This window comes from Mesoplodon densirostris, chromosome 18, assembly GCF_025265405.1.
Source record: "Mesoplodon densirostris isolate mMesDen1 chromosome 18, mMesDen1 primary haplotype, whole genome shotgun sequence".
Taxonomy (NCBI): Eukaryota; Metazoa; Chordata; class Mammalia; order Artiodactyla; family Ziphiidae; genus Mesoplodon; species Mesoplodon densirostris.
Genome location: NC_082678.1, coordinates 4,717,645 through 4,728,836, shown reverse-complemented (window position 1 = coordinate 4,728,836; position 11,192 = coordinate 4,717,645). Strand labels below are relative to the sequence as shown.

Below are 11,192 nucleotides of genomic sequence, written 5' to 3'. Positions count from 1 at the left end.
TGTGGACTTGGGACGCTTGATCCTTCCTGCTGTCGCCTGTATCCTGCCTCACCCAGCACGCACAAACCATTTCTCCACCCTCGTGGTTCTTGTTTTTGGGGTGGTGGACCTGAATGCTCCTGCGCAACGTGTGTGTGTAGAGGGCAACAGACGTCAGGACCCTCCAGATGAGGGGTTAGCAAACCCAAGGAACGAGGAGCTGGGAAGGCCCACGGGTCCAGTGACTGGCCCGCAGTCAGCAGGGAGGTGATGGCAAAGCCAGCACTGCTGGGACAGGAGCCCAGCCTGCCTGCCATCGTACTGCTCCTCCCACTGCCTCTCAATGGAATCGATCTTTCTTTCCTGTGTTTATTCATTGAGCAAACATTTATTGAGCATCTACTATGTACCAGGCACAAGTCTAAGTGGGAGCTATAGACGATTCAGGACAGCACAACGAGCTCTCTGATGTGGGAAGCGGTGGGCCCTGGGGGCACCTGGAAGAGGGGTCCCTGCCTTAACCTAGGGAGATCAGGGGGTGCTTCGTGGAGGAGGTGAGGCTTGAGTGGAGTCTAGAAGGCTGGTTAGGAATTAACCTGAGCAGAGAAGGAGGAGAAGTGTTCAAGGCAGAGGAAATAGGTGACACGCAGGACACGTTCTTAGCACTTTGCTGGCAAAGTGTGCTCTCAAGGTGGTGGTAAGAGAGGGGTCAGCGGGGGCAAGTCACAGGGGCCTTGAGTCACACTAGGGAGTTTGGGCTTTGTCCTCAAGCTGGTATCAGAAACCGAAGGACTGTAAGCAGCGACGGTAAGCTTGTCTCGGTTGCAGTTTGGAGCATAGATTGGAGGGGGGCCTAGCTTGCAAACAGCTGCAATGCTCCAGGTGAAAAATGAGGCGGGTTTTCAGTGGAATGGGAGGCGGTGGCTGCCAGAGACATCTAGCAGTTACGATTGAGAGCTCTTGGAGAGTGATTGGAGGCAGCTCGTGAGAAAAAGGGAGGCATCTGGGGTGACTGTGGGTGAGGGACTTCCCAGACATAGAGGAAGCAGGTGAAAAAACAGGTCAGAGGCAGAAATGATACTTAGCTTTGGACAAGGTGGGTTTAAGGTGCATGTGGGAGAATGTCCAAGAGAAGAGCGGAAAACAGGCTTGGTCTGGGGCTGCACAGAGGAACTCCGTCCGCAGTGGACCCTGGTACTTTAGGCTCATTAGCTTCAGTTTACAGATAAAGCTCAGCGAGGTTAAGCAGTCTGCCCATAGTAACACAGCCATCAAGCAAGGACATGAACTGAGATCGGATTTCAAGTTCTGCGGCATCCGTGACCCCCAAGTCTCATGCTAATTCCCCTGGCCCAGGATGCCCTAGCTTCTGCAAGGGAAGGGATGCAGGGGAAGAGGAGGCAGGTGTCTGAGTATGTTTCTGTCTTCTCTCCACGTGCCTTCTGCCTGAAATTACATTTGCCCAGAACTTGCCGGCAGAGGCATTTCTAGGTGGCTTAGAGATATTGAGAGATGAGGAGAGAAAAATATTTATTTATTTACTTATTTATTTGGCTGCGCTGGGTCTTAGCTTTGGCATGTGGGATCTTCAGTGGTGGCATGGGGGATCTAGTTCCCTGACCAGGGATCGAACCCAGGCCCCCTGCATTGGGAGCGCAGAGTCTTGGCCACTGGACCAGCAGGGAAGTCCCTGAAGAGAGGGACTCTTGTCTCCTGGTAACCATAAGCCCTCAACCAGCACACAATAAGCACGTTGGTGGTTGTCAACATGTGAGGATTTCCACAACCTGGAGTCGGCTGGGACTAGACCGCAGCCACCTCAGGGCCTCAGGAACCGAGATGCTGGGGACCCCTCCTATCTCCCTCCCTGAGCAGCTGCTGCTGTCTTTTTTTTTTGCGGTACGCGGGCCTCTCGCTGTTGTGGCCTCTCCCGTTGCGGGGCACAGGCTCCGGACGCACAGGCTCAGTGGCCATGGCTCACGGGCCCAGCCGCTCCGCGGCATGTGGGATCTTCCCGGACCGGGGCACGAACCCGCGTCCCCTGCATCGGCAGGCGGACTCTCAACCACTGCGCCACCAGGGAAGCCCTGCTTCTGTCTTTTGAGTAGGTTCCACCCTAGAGTGAGCTGAGGTCAGAGAGACTGAAGGTTTCCACCATTGTAAAAGTGAGCTGAGGTGAGGCCACCAGGGCCTGGGAGCAGGGTGGAAAACAGTGTGGTTTCCAGCCCAGTACCCTTGACAAAAATCTTGTCTTAGCCCCGGTAGTCACACCCTCAGAGACGTGTGCCTTGGCTCCCTTCTAAATCAGGCCTTCCAGCCTCCTGTCTCTCAGGGTTGTGGGTTTTTTTTTTTTTTTTTTGGTTGGTTTTTGGTTTTTGGTGCGTGTATTTGTCTCCCGAACTAGGTGGCAAGCTCCATAAGACCCGGATAGGGTCTGTTTTGTCTGCTTGGCGTGTTCCTAATCCCTGACTCACATTTGTCAAATGAATGAATAAATGAATGAGCACCCCCGAGGATCCAGGCTCTGGGCCTCACAGCAGAGGCAGCTCTTGTGTGTTTACTGAATGTGCTCCGGCCAGCAGAACGTCACTTTCAATTCTGCTATTGATGGTGGGGTCAGGGTACGTTAAGAGGTTCCTTCCCGCCTCCCCTCCAGGAAACAGATGGTAAAAATGCTTTAAACATTGCTGCTTCCCCTAGCACCCTCAGCGCCCCTATCCTGCTCCACCCAGACGCAGCCCCAGCTCCTTTTTAACGAGGACTGAAATGGAATCAGCCCAGATGGGCTCTGGTAGTCAGTTCTCCTTCCTTCTAACTCTGGGCACCACCCTGGGTGGGATGAAATTTCTGTATTTAGTGAGCTGTTCCCTCTTCTCTCCACAAACTTCCCAGCCTTCCTCAATCCTCTTCAACTTGTGCTCATACTCCTTTTCTTAATACTCCAAAGACCATTTCTCAGGCTGTAACTTAACTTATGGCCCTTCAATCCAATAACAACACATCCTCACTGTATGCCAGGCACTGGCTCGGGCAGGGAGTGGGGGTGGGGTACACAGATGAACATGACATGACCCCGCCCTCTAACACTCACAGTTTTGGGGGTTTTTTTTTGTTTTTTTGGACCACACCTCATGGGATTTTAGTTCCCCGACCAGGGATCGAACCCAGGCCCTTGGCAGTGAGAGTGCGGATCCCTAACCGCTGGACTGCCAGGGAGTTCCCTAGGACTCACAGTTGACTGGAGAAAGCAGACATGCCAGTTATCATCTCAGTGTAGAAAGAAGCCCCATTTAGTTGGAGAACCAGGCCAGGGCTTGGGAAGTAGGTGGCTTTTATGGCCGGCACCTAAAAGGACAGAGGAACCCACCTTTCTGAGGTGGCGAAGGACATCCAGGTGGAGGAAACACAGAAGCAAAGTCATAGTTGGGCCTGTGTGGGCAAGGACCATGGATGCAGAGCATGGGGGATAACCTGCAGACGCAGGTGGGGGTTGTTCCTGGAGGCTCTTCAGTGTCAGGTGAGGAGACTGATCTGACTCCAGTGGGCAATAGGGAGCCCTTGAAGGTTTATGAGCTGTGGAGTAACAGACTCTGAGCTGTGCTTTAGGAAGGTTAATAGGGATGTGAGGAGGATGCTCTGGGTAAAGGGGAGGCAGGGAGACCAGTGAAAGTGTTGTTCCCTTGGGGAAGGGGAGCACTCATGGCATGTAAGAGGGCAGTGGCAGTGGCAGTGGCAGTGGCAGTGGAAGGAGTCGAGTCTCCCGTGTGGTGACTGGTCTCTCTTAACCAACCCCTCAGCCTGAGTTTGGTTTGCCTTCCCCGTTTCTCTTTTTGTCTTCTGGTTTTTCCCAGTTTAAGCAAAGAAGGAAATTCACAAACAGCCACAAGCAGCTCCCGCTTCCTCTCCCTCTTCCAGCCTGGCTCTCTCTTGGCCCAGGCTCTGCTTGGCTGGGTCTTAGTATCCTGGACCCCTTTGCAGGGTCTCCGGCTGAGAGAGCTCTCTTTTTGCTCCGTCACTGTCTTCAGATGCCCACCCTTGGGAATCAGAAAGCTGTGCTGGAGCAGTTGTTTTGTCCGTGAACCGCAGAAGCAGCCCTGCTCTACACCTAGAAGTTGCTCATCACCAAGGGGCCTGCAAAAGGAGGGGACACCTTGCCCTTCCCCAAGGGAATTCACTCTGAGTAGGCCTACAGGACCCACACTGGTGAAACAACTAGAGACCTGTAGAGGGTTGGAATGTTCTCCCAGCTCAGAGAGGAGCGGTGGGCTCTGTCTGCTTCACACAGCTAGTAAGTACAGAAGGCGGGTGGCCTAGGGTTTTGTTTGTCTAGTGCCTCAGACATGGCACTCGGAGAAGGGAGAGCTGGCATCCGATGTGGGCCCCTGTGCTAGGTCTCTTTGATTTGCAGTGCGGAGTAGTCCACCCAGAGAACTCTGGGGTTTTCTCAGGGTGGGGGGGAGGATGTGAAGTCTGGACCCCACTTTCCTTACACCTCCAGGGCTCTGGACACGTAGCTTATTGTCAATGTGAGGTTCATAGCGCCCTCGAGGGGCCAGCGTCCCAGGGGATTCCCAAGCCCTTTAGGGGACGGACTCATGGGGCGTCCGCAACCCCATAGGTAAAGCTTGCCCGGCCCTCCGGGGGGGTGGGGGGTGGGGGCTCCAAGCGCCGGGACTCGACCCGGGCACCCGAAGGCCCCCGAGTCCTATCCCTGTCTGACCCGGGACGTGCCATGGGACAACTGATCAGCAAGTTGATGAGCATCTTCGGGAAACAGGGTAAGGGGCGCACAGGGCATCCAAGCGACCGGTTTGATACGGCTCCCACTTGTCCCCCCATTCCCCCGATCTGGGGTCGTCTGGGAGGATGTGATGGGGGACCTAGGGCTCGGAGGGTCCTGAGTGGGGCCTTCCCGCCTGCTCCGCAGACTCCCCTGCCCCCTCCCCGCCCACTCCTCGGCAGTCGCGCGCTTCGGTGCGCCCAGGGGCGCAGGGTTGGGCGAGCCTCCTTCCTCCGGCTCAACGCTGTCGCCGGTTTCCTGCGATTGTGACTTCACGCTCGCTCGGCCCTTTCCTCAGACCCCGTCTCTTGGCAAGCCCTGAGCGCCCCCGACCTTTGGCACAATCGCTTTTCTGGAAATGTGGAGCGGGGAATGTGGGGCTCAGCTCCCATTTCCACTGTTCAGGAGTGGCGCAGGTGTCTCGGCCCGGTGGGAAAGAAACCTGCCCTGTTGGTTTTTTGTGGGGGAAGGGGGCGGGGGAGCAGAAGTAGTAAGGTGGGGACTGGCCCCCCAGCCTGCTGGGAACACTTGTCTCCTTCCTGGGAGGCCTGGTGGAGCACACAGTCCCTTGGTCATCGGGTTTGGCCCCGATCCTGCCCTTCCCCCGGATGCCTCCAGAACACAAGGTTATCATCTTGGGACTGGACAATGCAGAAAAGACCTCCCTTCTCTACCAGTTGTAAGCAACTCTCGGATGGGGGCGGGGCTGGGCCTTCCCACCAGACTGACAAGCATTTGGACCAATCACCGGAGCTCTTCCTGCGTTCTCGGGTTACCCTGTAGCCAGGAGGCTTGACTGGCGGAACCTGGTGTGACCTTCCTGGTATAGTGGCCGCTCAGTTCAATGACTTCTCGGCCAGGCCTTCGAATCCTGCTCGGTATGAGCAACCCCACTGCTCCCCTCCGTCTGCCCCCGGCCCCTGCCAAACCCGGTTGCGGGCTTGAAGCGGTCCGAACCTGCCCGATGGTCTCCGTGCTCTTCGCTCCCCCTAGCGTCAGGTCTCTCCTTCTAACTCCTGCACCCCAGTCTTGTGTCTGCATTTTCTCCCCCTTCTTCAAACCCAGAAGGTAGGGCCAGCTTTGGGTCCGCCTGGTCTCTGTAGCTCCTGGTCTAGCAGAGTCTGGCACAAGTGCTGAGTAATTATCCATCGGAGCTTTTCCCGATATTTACTCTGGATGGCATCTCTCCTGTTTGGAACCTATTTACTTAGGAAAATTTTCCCCTGAAAAAGTCATATATATATATTTCTTTAATTAGAAGAAAAGGGAAATTCAAACAATACAAGCATATATAGTGAAAAGTAAGTTTCCCTCTCACCCCTAACTCCCAGTTTCACTTCCCAGATTTTTCAGAGGCATTTCCTACATATAAAAACGTGTGTGTTTTCGAAGTCACTTTAAACAAAACCCCTTTCTGATGGCCCTCACTTATGTCTGTCTCCTTTTTCCGATCCCTTGCTACTCAAAGTGTGGTCCACAGACCGGCAGTGTTGGCATCCTCTGGAAGCTTGTTAGAAATGCAAAATGCTGGGCCCTAGCCCAGACCCACTGGATCACAATCTGCACTTTAGCAAGACTCCCAGGTGATTCAGCTGCATATTAAAGTTTGGGGATACTGCTCTAATAAGTCTCCCCTCTCTGGGGTCCAAGCGAGGGAGGACTTGGTCTCACTCCTGTCTGCATTCCCTCATGCCCAGCAGAGGCTCCGTCAACCTGGGCTGAATTGTTCTAAGTTAGATTCAGCCTGACTTAAGGTGGGGGCCAGAGCTGAGAATGGACTGGGCTGAGCACTTGGTACCCTCTCCTGCCTCCCCAGCCTGACAAATGAGGTGGTCCATACATGTCCCACCATCTGTAGCAACGTGGAGAAGATTGTTTTGCAAAAGACCCACTTCTTCATGTAGGACATAGGAGGAGATGAGGCTCTGAGCTCCGCTTGGAACACATACTACTCCAATGCTGAGGTGAGGAGGGTGCCTGGGCTTGATATTAGCCAGTCATTTAACCTCTCTGAGCCTTGGTTCCCCCATTGTGAGACGGAGACCATAATAATGACCTCCCTGGGTTGTGAAAATTAAACAATAAAACAAGAGCTAATTCAGATGTCTCAAATACTTAATGCAGCACAAAGCCCGTTAAAATTTTTGAATACTTCCTGGCAGCTTTGTCTGCTTGCTGGCAGCTTTCTGTTGGATGCCTTGGATGGGGTAGGTCCTTTGTCTCTGGGGGCCTTACTTTCTCATTCTAGCAGCAGCAGAATCCAGTGGTTTCATTCCTGGAGTGAGAGCTGATTTCAAGCTCCAGTACTGCTACTCATAGGCTGTGTGGCCAAGGGCAAGATACATCACTGCCCTGACCCTCAGTCTCGTAGTTTGTAAATGGGCATAGTAACAGTTCCAGTTCCACAGGGTTGTGATGGGGCCTAAATGGAGTCATGAAGGCCCAGTGCTTGGTATAACCTCTGGCACACAATCAGAAGTTGTGCTCAGTCCGCCCTGGGTCTGGATAGAAAAGGGAATTCAAATGGGACTAGGGCAATGAGGTCTTGAGAATGCACAGTTTGTTTTCTGTGGGACTCACATCAGGGCAGAGTACAGGGAGCAAGGAGACACGTTTATTGAAGAGAAAGCCCGTCACTCACAACTCGCCTTTGCTGGCCAGTTCATCATCCTTGTGATTGACAGCACGGACCGGGATCAACTGCTGGCCACTGTGTAGGAGCTGTATAAGATGCTGGCCCATGAGGTAAGACCGCTGCAGTTGGGAGAGGAGCCGGTGTACCAGCTCTGTGACCTCAGTCTACTCACTTAGCCTCTCTGAGCGTTATTCCTAATGCCCCAGTCTCTGAGAACCTCTATCCCAGCAGCTTGGGCAGGGCGAGATTATCCCAGATGAAGGGCAAGAACATCCTCAGCACAACTGATCACAGAAGCCAGAGTTGCAAGTTCAGGTTCTGACCCCACTTCTCACTCATTGTGGGACCCCAGACAAGTTACGTCACCTCTCTAATCCTCAGTTTCCCCAAGTATAAACGGAGAGGATCATCCAATTCCTACCTCCTGAGATCGTTGTAAGGATACTATGAGCTGGCTGAGAGGCATTCCAGGAGCTGTCGGTGTCACTGGATGTGGTTGTTAGTGTTGGGCAGGACCTCCATCCCCACCCGACCTGGGAAAGCAGGGGAGGTAGGGAGGACTCATGGGGCAGTGGGAAGGGGGGCTGGATCCTGGCAGGCTGACTGGGGCTGGGTTCCTCTGTCCACAGGCTCTATGAGATGCTTCCGTCCTGATCTTTGCCAATAAGCAGGACATGAAGGACTCCATGACCACCGTGGAGATCTCCCAATTCCTCACCCTGAGTGCCATGAAAGACCACCCGTGGCACATGGCACATACAAGGCTGCTGTGCCCTCACTGGGGAAAGGTTAATGGCTGTCCCACCTGGACCTCCAGGGCTTGGCCTAACCATTGGTGCTGACCATCAGAACCTTCTCCTGTGCCTCTCTTGTCAGAATCTGGCTCACAGTTAGCTCCTGGGTCAGGACAGCTGAGCATCTACCCATGGTTAAGATGCTGTGGGTAAGCGGTGAGCAAGACAGGGTCCCTGCTCTCTAGGGGTTTGTTCTAGTGGGGAGGGAGGGGACACTCCACCTAAACACAAATATTTTAGGCACTGAGAAGTGCTTGAAGAAAGTGAAATTGAATAACAGGGATGGGTTTGCTTTAGCTCTGGTCGTCAGGGACCATCTCTACTACGAGGTGACTTCTGAGCTGAGACCTGAATGGAGAGACAGCCATGGGAAGACCTGGGGGACAAGCCTTCCAGGCAGGAATCTCTGAGTCCTTTTGGCCTTGAGTTTCCTTATCTGTAAAGAGGAGGGTGATTATACCTATTCCCTCCCAGAGTTCCTATAGAGAATAAATGATATCATTCATTTAACATTCACTGGGCACCTACAGTCCATCCTCCATATCCATGGGTTCCACATCCTCAGATTCAACCAACTGCAGATTGAAAATATTCAAAAAAGAAAATGCCAGAAAATTCCAAGAAGCAAAATTTGAATCTGCCGTGTTCCAGCAATGATTTACATAGCACTTATATTGTATTTACAACTATTTACATAGCATTTACATTATATTAGGTATTATGAGTAATCTAGAGTTGATTTATAGTATATAGGAGGATATGCCTAGGTTATATGCAAATATATGCCACTTTATATAAGGGACTTGAGTATCCGAGAATTTTGGTGTCTGCGAGGATCCTGGAACCAATTCCCCATGGATATGGAGAAATGACTGTACTTTGTGCCAAGCACTGTTCTAGGCACCTGAGAAACAGCAGTGAACAAAACAGACAAAAATCCCTGCCCTTGTGGAGCTTATTTTCCAGTGGGGGTGGGGTGTGTGGGGGGGTGGGAAACAGACAATAAACAATAAAAGTAAGAAAAATATACAGTAAGTTAAAAGTGATAAGCGTAAAGGGGAAAAATCTGTAGGAAAGGGAAGTTGGATGTCTGTTGTGGGGAATGTTGCAGTTTTAGATAAGGTGTCCAGGGAGGGGCTGCTGAGAAGGTAGCTGCTTAAACACCTGAAGGATGTGAGGGAGCTAGGTCATGGCCCTACAGAAAGGACCTCGAATCAGGCCCGGAGAGCTCCCTTTCCTCTTCCCTCTCAAGTGGAGTCACAGCAGGCTGGGGGCCTGGATGCCCAGTTGAAGAAGGGGAGACTTTAGGCAGGCCAGCCCAAGGAACCACACATTTCTGGCAGTGTCCTTGCCAACTCCTGGGTCAGGAGGACCCCCTCCCCCAAACCACAGTTGGTTCAGTTCAGTCGGCATTTCCTAAGTAACCCCCATGTGCCAGGCACTGTGCCAAGTGATACATGGCCAAGCTCTCCTCCTTCTCTGGGCTTGCTCACAGTATAATGGAAGAACTGGCTTATGGAGCCTCTTCCCAGGCCTTTGAAGCCACCCTGGTACTGACCCAGTGATGGAGCGGGTGGGAAGGGGGCACTGGAGCCTTGCCCAAAGACATTGCTAAGGTGGGTCTCCAGGCCTCTTCCTCAAAGGAGCCCTCCCTGACTCCCAGACATCCAGAGGCCTCTGTACATCTCCTTTCTAACCTTTATCACAGTACGTAGTTACAGAATTGTTTGATCATTTGTTTAATAGCTATCTCCTCTGCTAGACTGTAAGCCCTAGAGGGCACATCTATTTTTCACCAGTAACCCCTAGCACAGTACCTGATACATGGTAGGTACACAGTCCGTTTATATTTGTTAACTGAACACAAAACTGGGTATAAATTTGGTCGCTCCATCAGTCAGCAGGGGCTGGGGGCTGGGAAGGCCATCACCCTCATGGGATATGTTGATCCTTGCCCTGTTCTTCTGTCCCTGTAGGCTGCCTGCCGGGCTTCAGGGGATGCAGTCTTGGGCCACTGTCAACTGATGTCAGCCTGAGGCCAACCAGAAACTTTGAGGGTTTTGCATGGACTATGGGGGTGGAAAACCCAGGTGACTATTTGTTATTTTTCTGTGATTCTCTGGTGGGACCAGGGGCAGCCATGGACAGTGAGATTGCCACAATCCACCCAATCCCCACTGAGGAGCTGGACTGAGCACCCTGAACTGCTGCAGACGGGACAACAGTAAAAGCTGCTCTTCACCCCATGGGAGCAGGTATCCTTCTTGGAGACACCAGGGAAGCTGTTGGATGTGCTGGGGAACCTCTCTGTAGGAAACATGGAGGACCGAGTAAGAAACCCTGGAATTTTTCTTTATTTCCTAGAACCCTAATCCTAACCCCCCTCACCCCCACTCCAGCTTTCTGGCCCCTTAGCCATCTTTGTCCCCTACCCTCTGATCAGAGGAGATTCCAGAAAGGTGAAGGGGTCGGCTCAGGAGAAGGAGGGCAGGGCCGAAAGCTGGGAGGGGAGGCACAGAGGACAGGACCTCCTGGCCAGGGACAGTCCCTCACACTGCAGGGACTTCCACTCCTCCCTCACCCTCCCACTCCCTCTGACCACAGCTTTTGAGCTTTAAGCCACACCTTCACTCCCAGTGTCCTTCCAGTGTGAATCCTACTCCTCCCAGATATCTCAGATTCCTAGAGCATCTGCTTTTCTTGTCTTTTCTTAGTGATTTTTTTCACACTGTAGTAGGAACTTTATGAAGGTGTAATAAATGTCATTGAAAACTGCTCACCTCTTATTTCTGCCTGCTTCTTCTGCTTGTGCCTCAGACTGGCTTTTGGTTTTCAGACAAAGCTCTCAGACAGGGGAAATCCACCTTGGAAATGGAGGGGGGCTGCCTCAAGGGTCCAGCTGGCTAGGGGACTGGCTCTTGGGTCCTGGGCTGTACAGCCCTCTGCCAGGTGACTGACACTGCACTTGCCAGGACTCAGAGCTCTGGGCTCTGCCTGGGCCTAG

General features: G+C 52.9%; 1 protein-coding gene across 1 annotated transcript; it reads left to right on the top strand.

The window, feature by feature from the left end:
* Positions 1-4,711: 4,711 nt before the first annotated feature.
* Positions 4,712-10,213, top strand: ARL5C (ADP ribosylation factor like GTPase 5C). The gene is given in 7 exon segments (XM_060082449.1): positions 4,712-4,757; positions 5,378-5,438; positions 6,576-6,723; positions 7,421-7,504; positions 8,024-8,143; positions 8,145-8,182; positions 10,165-10,213. Coding segments are annotated over 7 exon segments (546 nt in total).
* Positions 10,214-11,192: the final 979 nt, after the last annotated feature.